The sequence below is a fragment of the Lonchura striata genome, chromosome 1, assembly GCF_050655825.1.
Source record: "Lonchura striata isolate lonStrDom1 chromosome 1, ASM5065582v1, whole genome shotgun sequence".
Taxonomy (NCBI): Eukaryota; Metazoa; Chordata; class Aves; order Passeriformes; family Estrildidae; genus Lonchura; species Lonchura striata.
Window position 1 is genome coordinate 28,197,895 of NC_140703.1, and position 16,640 is coordinate 28,214,534.

General features: G+C 44.5%; 1 protein-coding gene across 1 annotated transcript in view; it reads right to left on the reverse strand.

Moving 5' to 3' along the window:
• Positions 1 to 10,724, reverse strand: part of IGSF11 (immunoglobulin superfamily member 11) — a 140,439-nt gene extending 129,715 nt beyond the window's left edge. The window contains exons 1-2 of the mRNA XM_085591651.1: positions 10,583 to 10,724; positions 4,078 to 4,308 (exon numbers count right to left, since the gene is read on the reverse strand). Of these exons, the coding sequence (XP_085447777.1) occupies positions 4,078 to 4,117 (40 nt within the window). The 5' untranslated portion in view covers positions 4,118 to 4,308; positions 10,583 to 10,724. The remainder of the gene's footprint in view (positions 1 to 4,077; positions 4,309 to 10,582) is intronic.
• Between the last annotated feature and the right edge of the window lie 5,916 nt (positions 10,725 to 16,640).

The following is a 16,640-nucleotide window of genomic DNA, read 5'->3' on the forward strand; positions in this document are numbered from 1 at the left end:
ACCTTTTGAGGAGTATGGGTAGGATGGGGATGAGGGACACAATGCACAAGACCATGGCACTGTTCTCTCAAGGGTCAGCTGAGCTTTGGTGGACACACACCAACACAATGCACCGATTGCTGCAGATCAGAGGGGCTGCCACTGGCCACCAACAGCTCAAATTTCTTTTGCACAAATAGGTATAGTGGGCAAGAGACTGTGACTGTCTTGCTGCCTCCTATAACCTCCTGGTCTGGGAAACCCTGTGCCTAGACCAACCCCTGAGCTTGGAACTTGCTGGGACAGTGCAGAGAACCTGACGGTGCCATCACAGCTACCAAAACATCTGCTGCAGGCAGGCCTTTGTCCCTTAAGGAGTGGCATGGCCCTCACAAAACCATCTTTCCTTTTCCTCCTCTCTGCTCTTCTCTCTGAGTTCCCGGTCTCTTCTCTGCTTCTTGGTGCAGCACAGCTCATGATCCACTCCCCAGAGGACTCCCAGGAGAGCACTCCTGCACTGAGCCCAGCGCAGAAATCAGGAGTGAGATCTTCAACACCACAACAGGATGTGCAATCTATGTGTTCAAAACAGGAGAAAAATATCCCTTTTATTCCACCAGAAGCCAAACTTACTTCTGAGCTTTTCAAGCTAGAGATACCATGCCATGGCAAGGTCTTGTTCTGAATATTTAAATATTAAGTATGAGTAACATGCCCTTGGCAGGTAAGTGCTGTCTGGTAGAACAAAGAGATTTTTTTGCCAATCATCAAGCAGAGATGAAATTTTAACTGCATACATCCCCAAAGCAGCACAAAAAAATGCTCCTGAACTTTGGGCCATATTTAAGTGTTAAAGCCATCTCTCTGCAAGTGCAATTCTATTCCAGATTTGTGGCATCTACACACTTACAAACTGATGTGCCACAGGAGAGCACAGAGGAGAAGATGTTCATATGGGGGAAATACACACAATGCATCCACATTGTGCAGCTGCACTGTGTATTATTAGATTGGCTTCTCATTTTATTAAATCAGATCGCCGCAGAAAGGAAAGAGCTCAGATGTGATGGTCTAATGAAGCATCAAAATATGAAGGTTGCTTTCTTTAAGGAAAAAAAAGCATGAAAGCTGCTGATAAATCCCACAAAATTGATTGGTATATGAAAACATTCAAGTGAATAGATATAAAGGTGAAGGAAATGGTGAGAAACAACTGCTAAAGGTGCTCATAGATAGAATAAAAGAAGATAAAGAAGCAACTTAGTAGTGCTTATCTCCTCCCTGAGGAGCTCAACAAAGCCCCAGAGCTCCTCACAGCCTTACACTTCAGGTAACCAGGACCCTAAGCCAAGCCAGATCCCAGGGCTGTCCTAGTTCTCATGAAAGCCCAGCCATGCCATTTGCTGCTGGTGAGATCCCCTGCTTGGCTTGTTTGGGGAACAGGTCCTTGATGTCCTTTTGCTGGATCCTGGTGCAAGGCGACTGTGGCACGAGCAGGTGACACAGGTCAGACTCTCTGCTCACAGCCATCCAGTCCCCCACAGCCCCTGCCAGGAAAGCAAATGAGATTTATCCAGGAAAGTGAGGCACCACGCTTCCCCAGTTTTCATGCTACCAGCTGGTCTAATTTCTCTTGACGTTTCTTCCGTAACAGCAACTGCAATGTGTCAGGATTAATTAAGCCAAGCAGTGGGTAAGTCTCAAAGGAGAACATACATCTGCTGTGACCTACCCCCACCTAAAAGCCAAGAAGTCTTTCTTGCCATGGGAATGGAAGGAAAACGGGAGAAGGAAGCAGGAATGGTGAGGTATCACCCAGTGGAAGAAGCACAGTGAGCAGCTTGAAGTGCCAGGGTTCAGATGAACACCAGCACAGCTACAACACTCCAGCTCAGAGCCAGCACCTTGGGCCTGGTTATTTAGTCATTCAGACAGACCCCAGAAGATTTTGCAAAGTGTGCATCAGAGGTCTGGCACACAATTAAGGCTACTTCTCCCCAAATCTGAACATGGGGCAGAGTTTGTTGGAAGATTGCCAGTGAGAGGGTCAGAGATCACAGTGTGTGTCTGTGGTCTGGAGACAGGGCTGACCTTCTATTCACAGCCCAGATGGCAGCCTAGCAGTAAGGAGCATGGCTATGCTTCCCAGCTTCATGTTGGGAAGTAAATGGATCCCCAGTATAACTAAAAACCAACACATCTTGTAACAACACAAGACATTAAGTGCACAACCGCTGCTTTTCATGAAGTCAACTCTCCCTTCCTGGCTGTGGCCAGGAGAGGGGTTTGCACCAGAGCATGTGCAGCAGTAAAGGATGCTCCTACCTCTGGACAGGTGCAATAGCAAAGCCTTGGCACAATATGCAGCCATTTTCCAGGGGCCCCTTTTCCAGCTGGAAGGCAAGACAAGGATCAGCCCCTCAGCTTAATGGGTCTCAGTGGCAGTCATCTTGCCGACTAATAAAAGAAGATGACACTTGGAAATGCTGGGATGTTCTCACTTCCCCTTCTTTTTAGTTGATTCTTTCAGTTCCACCCCACCTTTCATGCTTCCAGTAGTCAGATGAGGAGCCATAGCTAGTCTCCTCTGTGCTTTCAGAATTAATTCACACAAGCTGAGCTCTGTCATTTTCATCAAGTGGTAGGTGGTTCAGTAATAAGAGACATTCCCACAATTATCATAATGTTTTAAGGCAGGAAAGGTATATTTTAGCTATAAAAAGAAGCTGTCTTGATAACTGGCACTACACGTAAGATAGAGATGTCATAACATCCTTTACAGACTTAATTACCTAAATACTAGTGTTGGTTGATTATCAAAAATCCTGATCCATGAATCAGCCTTCCGCTCAACTCAGTCTGCATGATGATGTTGCATGGCAGTGTCTGGATAACGGTGGAAATACTGTGCTGCATGTCTTCTAATTTTAGCAAAGATTTATATTTGTCCAAAAGACTTTAATGACAGTACATTTATTATCATGCTCTTGAAATTGATCTCCTCATCAGAGACCACCAAGAGACATTGCTGCATAACAAAGGAGGCCAACTACAGATAGAACAATAAAGAATGGGTTGCAAGACCTGAAACTTACTAGCTAAAATTATTTATTAATAACTTCAAGAAGATCTACTGGGAGAAAAACAGGATTGAGACACAATTCATGCAAGAGTGTTATATAAGCACTGCACCACTGAGCCCACTTTACTAGGTAGTAATACCAGAACAACAATCTCTAAGCTGTGTTGTACAGATGTTACAATGCAGGGTGTTAAAGGGTTTGACCTTATTTGATATACTCTGCATTCCTCAAGTGCTAAGACAAAGTCTGAGATGAGATACTCAGCCATACTTCTGCTCCTTTTCTACCAAAATAAGGATAACTATTTTGTGGAAGATACATCAATCAAGCCAGACTGGGTACAGAAAAGGATCGTTTTTTCCTATACATGCTGTTCTTGCAAACATCTAAAGCAGTGGATTCTCTCTCTGAAACACTCTTGATGTATATTGGCTTATACATTATGAATACAGATATTATAACAGTGTATACAACCCATTCCAGTAAATCTCTCATGCTCAGACATCTCTAGATATACCTGGACTGCAAAATTCAAGCCTGGCTCCAAATCTAAGTCCTTCCTTTCCCCACCACTGATGAAGAGCTCCATGTCTGTCAGGATTCATAATGAAGAGGCACTATATCTCCAGAGACATGGCATACAATTCTCAAGGTCACTGTTTGTCCTTAGGCATATTCCATCTGCATCCACACCCCACAGCTTATTGCACTTTAAGCCTGTCCACATGGTAAGTGGTTTTCTAATACCAGCCATAATTTTGCACCCAGTTGGCATGTGGAAGGCTATATTAAGCACAGACGATTAATGCTGTCTTTGCTAAGAAGCAAGAAAATAGTCTCTGTGCTATTATACTTTGTCAGCTTTCCCAAACACTTCAGGCAACTAATTCTGAGGACTTTTTGACTGAATTGACGTAAAATACATCCTTCCCCTCCAGTTGCTTTTTAACTGCTTTAGGTTAATTTTACAATGCAATCTCAGAGGTCATTGGCAAGAACATGTTCTGCTACCCACCAGGCACTTGAGGAAATTTATGAAGACAGTCAGGTACCATTTCTTCTGGTCATCCTTGGTGAGTTTACATGCCAGCAAATTGTATGAACATCAAATTGTTCTTTGTCATGAGAAGCTCCCTGGATCTGCCCATGGGAAGCTGGTTTCGAACAGATATTAGTGGTCATTGCCTTCAACAGACACAGGAAGAAAATGTGGTCATCAGTAGATGTGGAACTGGAGAGAGGCCACCTGGAAAGAAATAAGAAAACTCTAGGAAATCCATCAGAGCAAAGTCAAGAGAAGTCATTTATAAAATAGACAGGGTGGGCAAAAGGTTTCCCTTTTGCAAGGAGGAAGACATTTATATATACATTTATACATACTTGACTTCTGGGATTGAATGTTTTGTGAAAATACCCTTCAGAAGACATTCCGACTCAAAACACAGTTTCCAGATACTTTCTGTATCCTTACGGTGTGAAATAAGGTGGAAGGAGTGGTCTTAAACACTAAACTGATATCATTCCCAGGGAACCGGAGATTATTCTTTGGCAACCACCTTTTCCAGCTGCTTGCTTTTGTTATTGACTGACACGGTGCACACCAAGGTGAGGTTTGCAGCTCAGGAGTGAGAAGTACTGTGTGTATTCACAGACAGTTTTAGATGTGGCTGTCTGGACTGTGGGCACTTGCATGTGACCTTGGGGCCAAATGTCTGCTTTCAGTCAACAGAAAATGAGTCAATGCAGGCTGCAGACTCTGGAGAGCCATTCAACCCATCGGCTGTGTCTACTGTGTCTAACAAGAGCAGCACAACTCTCCAATGCACCACCTGCGCCGACTGGATCTCTGCTGATCTTTGCAGTGTCAGAGCTTTCCACATACCCACACTTTAGCAATGCAGTTGGAGGTAAATCTTGCTGTCAGTAAGAAGTTTTGGAAATTCACCCACTGCCAGATTCTAAGGTGAAACATACTTCAGCCACTGCATATTCAGATGGCCTTGACTTATTGTTGTGGTCTGCTTTTCTTGTAGCTTGTTCTAGCCTTAGGCATCTGCCTTCAAAGTGTCAATTGCAAACACAACATGTGCTGATATCAAATATTTAGGCTATTCTTTTGCAGACTCAGATTGCCTTATAACATCATAATCCGTGAGACTTTAATTTCTCTGACTCATATCATCCAGGTAATGGGGCTTCAGCAATTTTGAACGAAAACCAGTCTGAGGGCAACCAATCAGATCATTGATTTCTGTGCACAAAATGAGATGTTGCTCAACTGCAACATTTTGACTTCCACTGAGTAGGAGATGCCAGTGGTAGGGAAGTGAGAACTGAATGTTTAAACTCCTCACTGTAGATAAGTTGTCTCAGCAGCATTTCTCCTGTCCACAGAGTTGCCATCTCTTAACCAATAAGCACTTTCTGTATGGACACTGCATTTTGCTGGCTGCCTTCCCACAAGATTTGTGAATAGGTAGTTCCAATGGTGCAAGCTCCTCACTTGGAACAGAGAGGGTGTTGATGAAAGCTGCTTTCAAATCAGTTCAATTCCTCTGGGATCAAATGACATTTGGAGACAGAAGACCTTCTGATACATCAGACAGAACGAAGTTACCTGTTTTACTGTGGTTTACAATGTCAGTACAGCCATGTGCAGAACACAACCAACAAAATCACTGCTGTTGTGCACCACCATTTCACCAGGAATACTAGAATCTGTATTAGCTCTTTGGCACATGACCTTCAAAAACGCCAGTGAATATGGGGTTTAAATTTCATCTCTGGATCTGCTCTGAAATTATGGAGAGACCTAGCAGCACACTTTCTACAGCATCCAAATGAGTATACTTTCCAGTACTGTACAATGTAATCTCTGATAAGGCTGAGCTGCCCATGAAGAAAACAAGTAAAGAATAGTAAATATACCATTTTCTTCCTATCCAAGATACCCTAACATCAGAAGGGATAATGTACTCAGTCTTTCTCATTCCTGACACAATATACTGACAAGGTGGATAATGGCATTGAAACACTGGAATAGTTGCTCTGCTGAGGGGGTGTGGAGCCTCTACCGCACAGCTGCTTTGGGAAGTGGTTTTACATCTGTCAGGAAGGACACCAGTGAAGCTGTTGCTCTCTTTTGAAGGAGAATTGATTAGCCTAACTTCCCAAAATCTGTGAAGGCCTACAGTTCAGTGAAAGCTACAGTATCTGGTCAGGATCAAGGGCCCACAGGCAGGCATTGTTAAACCAGGTCAGACAAGATGGTTGACACATAAATATGAGGCCCCCAGCTCACAGTGCACTGACTTCTGCACTGCAAAACATCTGCTGAAGACAAAAAGAATTCAGATATGAAGAAAAACAGGACTTGTCCTTGATATTCAAATAGCAAGAAGCTCCTATGGTTTGAGCAGAAAAGAGCACTCTGTCTCATACAAAGACATTGCAAAATCCTTCACTTGAGTTACTTGATGCAAAACATCTCTGCTCATTCGTGCTGGAGCAGCTAAATTAAGTGTGTTGCTTTCTATAAATCCTTCCTGTTGTCAGTGGGTTGCCTTTTACTTATGGCCATTGTCCCTTTTGTTGCTACCAAGGAAAGAAACATAGAGAGAGATTTTGTTTAATGAGCCATCACATTTAAACATCATTTGTCTCAGTTGTTTTCCTTTTCTCATCTACCTTTGCTCATTAAACTCCACCCTGCTTGGCTGTTAACAGCATAATCATGGGGAGCAATAGCATCACGAGATTCCTTGTACCAGCGTGATGCTGCTACCCCTGCTGCTTTCCCCCTATTCACCAGCTCTGATGGGGCTGTGCTTGCCTAGCATTACAGCCAGGGTAGCAGCAGCTTCAGAGCTAGCTTACTCTGAAGGCTGAACAGCTGGAACTGTACTTCCCCATATGGAGCAACATTTCAGATGGATTTTCTTGGTGCTGCCTGTGACGTTCACCTTGTCCTTCTGCCCGTCTGTCGCAGCCAGTTGCCAGCCCCTTGCCTCTGCAGAGGGCAGAGGGCAAGGGAAAGGGCCATCAGTCTGCTCTGTACAGATGGCACGTCAGCTGTGGCAACACTCACTGGGGACAGGGACAAGAAAAAGTGAGATAGAGGAGTGGCATTTGTGCCCCTCTGCAGAGGTGCTGCAGGAGAGTCTCCAGCATAAAGGTTCTCTTGTACTTCTTTTTTCCCTAGTCAGGAACTTCAGCAATCCTAACCCAGGCAACCTGCCAAGCAACCAGGGGAAGCAGCAGCCTCAACAAGAGGGCAAAGCTTTGGTATAAGGGAGCTACTCACTCTAGTAATTCTATGACTGCAGAGATCTTAGCCAGAGATAGAGTGAACAAAGGCAAATGTCATTTCCACAGTTCTAGTCTTCATGTGTGTCCCAAAATATGAGCCAAAAAAATTCCCCTTGCATCCCCAAACCTCTTGCTTAGTCAATTTTGAGTAGGAAGGGTACACCCATTGACTCTTACCATGGCTCACTTTTTGCATTAAGAACTATAATGAAACTCAGACTCAGAGTCTGTTATTTGCCTCTGTGACTTACACTGCCATCTCTTCTCAGCTGCCCAGCACAGGAACATTCAGATCCTGATGGATACTACTTGGTATCTGTGAGGGTAGTACTAGGACCAGGAAGCTGCAGCAGTATCCTGCAGTACCTGTTGCTTGTCATGTTACCTGCATGAAGGAATATGTGATGAGTTTAGCCTGCAGCTCACAGCAGCCAAGTCCAGGAATAAGTGGTGGGGGATGCCAAATGTGGAGGTGTCACTCTTCTGGCTCATGGGCAAACAGTTGAGTCTGGAAGAGCCATGAGTGGGACAGTGACCCCACAGTGCTAACACGAGCCTTGTTAATCCTGTCAGGAAGGCAGGTTCTCAAAGAAAGTGGCTTTGTTCTTCCTTCTGCACCACCATTAGCTGGCTCTGTTACATTTCTCACCTACACCAGACAGATTGAGGGTTTGCATGGGATCTTATCAGAGGATAAATCAAAGATCTGAAGTTCATTAAAACAGAGAAAACTGGACACAAGGAAGACATTTCTTGAGAACATAGTGTAAGATCAAATCCCTGCAGAGATGGTCAAATTTGAATATTCTTCCCAGACCATTAGGAATACTCAGTAGACCCTGTAACCTCCCACCAGTGGGAAGGTTAACATAAACCTCAAATAAATCCACATGCCAGTTCTCCAGTCACTCAACCTTCCTGTGAGCTGAAGGCAACCAGGACAGAAAATATTCACACACTTGTATGTGCATATTCCCATTCCATCTAAGCCATTGTGTGCAAGCAACTCTGCCTTGACCCCTGGGTAACCCTGAGCCCCTTTTCTCAGGCTGAATTGGCCATTACAACTACCAGGCCCACAAGAAAAAAGAATTCCTATGGCAGAATGAGGAACTGAGAGGAAGAACTTTTCCAATGGGTGCCAATTGTGCTTCTTTGTCAGCACCCAAATCACGCCATATATACATGCACACACGGTGCTGGGCCCATCTTTCTCAGTTAGACAAGTTGTGGCTATTTTCTGCAGAGAGCTCAGCCTCAGCAAGTCAGAGCTGAACATCTACTTCTCCAAGGTTTAACCCAGTGAGCACTGTAAATGGGGCTCCACCTCTTTCATAGTGCAAGATCACTCTAGACTTACAGAGGAGCAGAAGAGTTGCAACTCCTCCATAATCACCCAATGTTCCTGATCTTCATCTCTCCTTTATTCATCCACCCAGGTTACAAAAAACTCTTCCAGCCTTGTTAATTATTCTGTGTACCTTTCTTTCTCAGGGAAAAATGGCACTTTCATAACATCACATCCAACACTGGCACAGCATAGCTAATTTCTCTTTTACGAAGGGCTTGATCCAGAGCCAGTGAAGTCTCTCTTGCTCCTCTTGGATTCTTGTTGTCCAGACCCAACTCATTCTTTTCAAGCTAAGCTCTTTATTCAGCAATACCCTCTATTTTGTCAGTGCAGGGAAATTTTACCAGTATAAACTACATTATGAGATTGAAAACAAAGTAGTTTTACTGGTGAATACATGGACAGAAACTCCTTTGCCCCTTTGTTTTAGTGGTGTTTTCGAAGAGGCTTAAATTAAACCAAAAAGTCATTTATTGCAAAAGAATGCCTGCAGGGGACATAAAGCAATAGTGCCTTAATTATGCCTGTATGCTCATTTTGATTGCTTTAATGTTTCTAATTACAGTGTTAACACTTCTCCCATTTGACAAGCAGGGAAGACAATTTGGCTCAACCAAGGAAGCTGGAGCATGGGTTATGGGAGATGTACATCACCTTCCAGAATGGCTTGCTCCTGCCAGCTTGGAAAGAAAGGATGCTCTCATTGGCATTCTGTTATTTCAGCTCGTTCTTCCGCTGGGGCACTGGTGGGGCAGCATTTTAAATGACAATGCAGTGGCAATGAAAATGCTGCTATTGCCACTTTTGGCAAGAAAATTTTGTGGACATTTGCAAAATCATAGAAAATGCAGTTGAAAGAAACTGCAAAGAATGATCTCTGTTTTCCTTGTGGGAGAAGACAAGATTCAGTGTGTTCATCCAAACTTCTCTACAGGCAGAAGGCCTCGAGCCATTTATTCCTGTGCTTAATTACTGTACCATTAGTAAAGGCTTCTTAATGTCTAACGAGATCTTCCTTCTGTTTAAGCCAATTACATATTGTCCTATCCCCCTGGAGACACAGCACTGATTATTACTTCAAAGCATTTTAAGGCCAATACAAATTTAACAGCAAAGGCTGGATTGTGAGTGAGGTATCTCAACACTGATACTTACATACATTTGGATGAAAGTCATTGCCTGGACAATTTTTAAGGGGTCTCCATAGATAATATAAGTGCTAAAAAAACTTACTACAGAACATTTTAATCTAATTTGTTTAGATGGAAGAAAAGCATGGGAGCTTTTAACTATTGCCTGCAAAAACATGCTTCTCTTACGTCCAGAAGAATGTTAATTCAGATCCTTTAATAAAATAATGTGAACTATAATTTAATTGGTAAGCAATAGATGATATTTATATCTTAGTAAATTTAATCAGTGTGTTGAAATGAGGGAAGGGCTTCTAGTCTCTCAGATTTAAGATAGCAGTGCCCAAGGTTTAGACCTAGCCTTATGATTGGACAAGATTTTTGTCACCATGTTATTCACTGCTGAGCCAAGATAACTCATCTAAAACAGCAACAAGGGCAAGAGAAAGAAAAAACCTCACAGAAGTCAATAAAGTAATGCTTCAGATAAGTGTATCACTCTCTTTGTAATCAGTTCCACCTCATTTTTAGTCTCAGACTTAGCTCCTGTGTGTGCTCAGGGCTAAAAATAAGCTTTATATTTCCCTCTGAAAACACTGAACTTTTAAAGGTAAGTGGGCCAACTTCTCTGAAGTCAACACTCCTTTCCTGGTTCATTCTCTAATGCTCTCTTTGACCACATCCCAAGAAAGTTGCCAGTACCCATCCTTCCACCCATCCTAGAAGCTCACCTGTTTGCAGCATCTGGCTCCCCCTGCTCCCAGGAGAGCACATCTGCACTGATTTCTGTACACATCAAGACTGCTCCAGATTTTCCAGCAACAGTAGTTATGGAGCACGCACTTCTCCAATCCCTGCAGATTAGAACATTCATGAAAGTTAAGGTAAATTATGAAAGACGTGAAATGAGTGCACGTGAAAGCATGTTAAGCCCTGCATGGATATATGGAGATAAAGTGATTTTTGCTTTCCTTTTGTGTAATTGTCACCATAGTGAACTACGGCCATTTTCCTTCTGTATCAGAGCCCCCACACAGAAGTAAAGTGCACTTCAACTTCTGCACATTACCTCACACCTCACACTAACTTGTCTTAACTCCACATGTTAAGACCAAGCCCTCAGAGGACTGGATTTTTCCTCTCTCATGTGACAGTTCACTTTGTTACAAAGTGAAATGCATTGGAGAAAACCATTTGAAGTGAATTTTCCCTCAGTTGTGCCTGCAGTGACATCTTTGTTGTGAATTGCTGCAAGCCTTCTCCCTCTGCCTAATCTTATCTGGTTTTTTTTCCTTTTTCACACACCTTTATCAGAACAGCTCATAATTAGTAAAGCACCATCCCTCTAGCAGGCAGAGAGGGAACTGCTGGCCTGGTCTACAGGTGAGGTACAGGGATGCTGTAGGGAGATTAACTGCTGGACTAAGGATCACACAGGCTGTTTACATCTGAGCATAGAAAACATCTAAACCCAGTCCTCTTCTGCCCCTGGAAACATATTTTCTCCTCCTCTCAGGGAATTTTTCCTTATTAGAATTAGTCAATGAGCTTCTTCAAACCTCAGGACCATGCCAGTTTTGTGGGAAAGAAAAAAACAAAAATTATTGCCATCTGTATGACTACCATCAGGGGATAAATCTTTCCCTCTCCCTCTTCTTCTTGTATTCTATCCTCTCTTTTTACTTAAGAGCAGTAGGAGACCTTCACATTAAGATGCTGAACCCGTCACAGTTGGAATAGACAAAGTGAAAAGGGAGGTGATGGAGGCTGAGACAATGTATTTTTAGTCATTTCGATGAATTATGGAGATGTGAAACTGATAATTTATTGAAGAAGGGAAACGGGGGACTCTATGTAAATGTTTTCAAATGAATAATTAATGTGCCTTTCTAGCATCAGGGGGTCTTTAATTAAAGCCTCTGTTAAACAAGGGAAGGCAGACAGGCCTGGCTCTGTGCAGCAGCTAATTGCACCTTTCCCATGTACAGCTATGATTCAGAGACAGAGTATCATTTGCATCAATAAAGACGACAGATCCTACCTAGGGTGAGTGGTGGGGGGCTGCAGAGGCCAGCTGAGTGACCCCAGGGCTGAGATGGTCTGCATCATATTTTAAATTAGCTTGGCATAAAGGCCAAATAAGGGGGTGTGGGGAAGAGAGGGTGAAGAGGGTACCATGGCCACAGGGCTTTGAGGAATGCAGAAAGCCCCTCAGAACCATCTGTGGCTTACAGCCTCTTCAAGAGGGATCTACTGACAGAGTTATCCAGGATCTTGCTGTCACTGTGTGATACATTTGCCTTCCAAAATCCTGTTCCGTATCATGCCTGACTCCCTATTCCAATGCCAGGAATGGGTTCACAGCAGAGGGGAGCACAGCAATGAAGCAGTGTTCTCAGGATGGAGCAAAAAGGCAAACCAGAGTCTTCTCAATACCCAGCCACTGTCTTTATGCCCAGCATCTTCCACAGGCACCACTCCCTCAGCTGAACTTCACGTCTGGACCCTTCCTTCCATCTGGGGTTTCACAGCTGATGGAGGCAGGATTGGATGGAGGTTCACTGTGGACAGAACACAGCATCCCCTCTCCCTCATGCCATGTGATGGTGAAACCAAACTTGAGCCCACTGCCTTACAAGCCCTTCTGTGCCTCCCAGAAGGTCTGTGTTTAGTATCCAAAAGAACATATAAAAAAAACATAAGTTTCGGGAACTAGAATGAGACAATTAAAGAATTACAAAACCTGTCCCAGTTAATACTGCTGAGGAGCTTCTAATACAATCACAAATTTTACTTATTTAAATACCATAGGAACAGCAGGTAAATTTCCAAATGGGGAAGAAAGTCTTGTTTTCCTTGAGAATGTTATCTAAACTAGACACCAATTAATTCATTTTGGCACCTTGGCAAAGAAACTATCCCACTTTTTTCATTCATCTTTATCTCCAGTAACACTCCTGGTAACATTACAAATGGGGGGGAAAAAGAGACAGCTGAAACTTTATTTTTAACAGAAAGGGTTAAATCTAAGGTAGGCTAAACAGGGTCCCAAAACAAGTATTTCCAAACACAGAAGCTAATAACATATCTCTTTCCTGCACTGCCAAAGACTGGACTGAAGGAGACCTTGAGGGGTACCTAGTCCATGCTGGTCATATACAAAAGAGGTTTGCTTATCCTGTTGCCCCCACTTTCAGAAGCCATACTTGAGGCACTCTCAGCAAACTTTGAGCAGAAAGACAATTCAGAGAACACCCCTTCAAAAAAGGCCTCACTGATTTCTGCAAACATCTTGATTTTCAGAAAAGCCCCGAATCTTCGTTATTGAGAGCATGTGCCTTCTGTTTGCCCACAGCAATGCTCTGGACAGGCCTGACACGCCTGCGGGCTCAGCGAAGGTTCACTGCTGTGCCTTGCGGAGGCAAGTGCTGCCGCACTCCGAGGTGCGAGCAGCGACGAGGCTCTGCTGCTCTCTGCTGGGAAATGCGGGCAGAGCCCGGGCTGCGGGATGTGCTGCATTTGCCAGCACACACTCACAGCCACCTGGACGAGCACAGACACCTGGCTGCGGTCTCCTCTTCAACATCACTGCCAGAAGCACACCCACAGCAAAGTTTGCTGGTACAGGCACAGTCTGGGTGCAAATCAGCAGCCCCAGCCACCTCTCTTCCCCTTGCACCCCAGCCCTCTACCTCATGCAGGAGCTGGCTTTCTCCACTCTCTTGCACCAACACCTGCTCTCCTCCTAGCCTATTTTTTTTTCTCAAAAACCCTCTGCATCGAGGGCAGAACAATTAACCCACCACTGAGATAAGGAACCAATGTGCAGGACAGCCTCAAGACCCCCACAGAGTCACCAGTGAGGACACAGATGAGCAGAGGTGTCTCTCCAAGGACTCCAACCCTCTGCCTCACAGCCTGGGGGTTTTTTTCTGCTCATTGCTCCATGACCTAAAGCTGGTCTTTGTTCACCAGAGCTCAGGAAGGCTTTAACTATGTCTGGCCACAGCTGTGGAAAAGCACAGGTCAGAGAGTTTTGGGGCTGCAGCATACAGAGAAGCGTGAGGCATGGGATGTGAGTATCGACTGGGCAGCCACAGCTCATGGATCATGTGGCAGGTGAGCTCCCTGCTCCGGCCACTAGCCCCAGCCTGCGGGAAACCCCAGCTTCAGACAGCAAATCCCACACAAAGGAGAGGAACAAATCTCCCAGCATGGTGCTCACCAAGGCACTCTGCCCCTTTAAGCAATGACATTTAAATTTGCTGATATGTTCCATCCCCTGCATCTCATTATGATTTTTCAAGTATTGGATGAGGCGACCAGAATTTGAGATAGGCATTTTCAGGATTTGGCTATTATATAGGTATATTTACAGCTCAATAAAATAAGAAGAAATATTCAAAGTAAACAGACTGTGGAAAGTGATTTCTTCCAACTCTCCACTGCAGACTTGCAAGAAACCAATCAAAGAGGCTCAAGAGTGGTTTGAGCATAATTTATTAACCCAAAAGGGGCCGCATTGTTAACCAACATTATTTATAGTGAGCAGCTCAACCATCTCTACTGAACAACTGTGCATTACTGCAGGGACAAATGCAGTGAGTTACTACAGAGATAGGATAGAACCAGCAGCAGGTCTTTGTTACAGCTGTTAGAAAAAGCATCCCCAGGAGATAGACACTGAATCTCTAATGGCTATCTTATTTCTCTGACAATTTATTTAAGTTTTAACTTAACAGCAGGAATGATAGCCACAGTTACACAGTGACTTCCAATAAAGGAGTGTATTGCTAATCTGCAGCTGGTGTTTTCTTATTTATTTCAAAGTCTTTAAGTTCCAGACTTAGCATATGGTGCCATATAAATAATGATATAATAATATGCTTTTGCTTTCCATGTGCCTGTGTAGAAAAAAGCCATGTGATTTATCTTACATGAGCATTGTATTTAAGGCATTATTTTGCTCAGAATTTCTAATGCATCTAAAATGCATCTTCTGGTTTTTTAATCTGTTCTTTTGAAAGAATAAACAGAGCAGTGATGTTTATTTAATAGAGTCATTCATCTTACTTCCCTGTGCAAAATCCTAGCTTTCCAGAGCCAGCAGCCAGATCCCTGCAGTAGGCAGTGGGGTTGAAAATGGAGAGATCTGATGTTTACCAATGAGGCACAGATGAAAGGAACACATGGGGCTCGAGATTTACCCACAGCATGACACTATTTGAAGCCAGTAGGCAGCTGAGAACTGCTTAGTCCGGTCCAGTAGAGGACAGAGAGGAGAAACCCATGGGAGTCATGCTGTGGAGAACACAGCTCTGGGATGGCTCAGCACACAACCACCTAACACACAACTGATATCAAGATGCCTCCTTCAGATAAAACTGTATCAGCAGTTAAAAAAATCTGGCAGCCCCATGCTGCCTGGAACCATCACTGTCACATAGAGAAATGGGAGATGCAAGAAGAGATCAGAGAGGGAATGCCCTGGCAACCCGTGAGTGCAAACAGCAGTGCTCCAGTGCAAGACCATCTGAGTGATCAGCATGGCTGAGGATATGGACAGCACTGTCATGAACCTGGTACTGGAGCAGTGAGGCAGCTGTTTTTCTTAAAAGGCCAATGGCATAACCTGAAAAACACACGCCAAGTGAACTGCTCTGAATGGAAGTGGCATCTGTAAGTTTAGAACAGCTTTTGAAGTTCTGTATCTCCCCTCCTCTCATCCCCATAAGCCCCCATGGCATTTTGAGCCAGTTGTTTCAAACCCAGCTCTTGTCAGACTGGAGCATGAACCAGAATATGTCAGAAGCTGGTTACTGTGGTAACCCAGCAGAGCTTTTATCTTTATCCTTTCATCTCCTCTTTGGGGAAAACTGGCAGTCTGTTTATTTGCTTTTTCTGATGAAGTTCATCACACAGAACACAAACTGTCTGGATCTGTGTAAAACTGAGACCAAGAGAAAGTACCTCTCACATCAAAGTACATGGAAATATTTCTCTCAGCACTCTACTACCCTACCCCTTGCTTCCCTGCTTTCCTTTACAAGCTATTTGACATGTCCTTTTCCAGGATGAGACCAGAACTAGAACCAAAACCAGAACCGGAGCCAGAGCTAAGACCAGGCCAGGGCCAGGCATTACCACCAGTGACATCCTGGCCTGCATCAGGAATTGTGTGAGCAGCAGGACCAGGACAGTGATTGTCCCCCTGTACTCAGCTCTGGGGAGGCCACTCCTCAAATCCCGTCGCTTCTGAATGGAGCCCATTTCTGGGGCCCTTCACTACAAGACATTGAGGTGCTGGAGAGAGTCCAGAAAAGGCAATGAAGCTGGTGAATGTGTCGGAGCAGAAGTCCTACAAGAAGCAGCTGAGGGATGCTTAGCCTGGAGGAAAGCAGGCTCAGGGGGAGCCTTACCACCCTCTACAACCACCTGTAAACAGAGTGTAACCAAGGGGGGTTGGTCTCTTCTGCCAGGCAACCAGCGGTAGGACAAGGGGACACAGTCTTAAGCTGCGCCAGGGGAAGCTTAGGTTGGACATCAGGAAGAATTTCTTCACAAAAAACGAGATCAGACATTGAAATGGGCTGCCCAGGGAGGTGGTGGAGTCACCGTTCCTGGACATGACTGAGCAAAGCCCGGACATGGCAGTTACTGGCATCGTCCAGCACGGCCATCGATAGACTCGTTCGGAGGGCTTTCCCCACCGAGGAACTCCAGGATCCCCCGTGCCCGCCCGGAACTCCGCCCTGGAACTCCGCCCTCACCCAAGATGGCCGCGCGGCA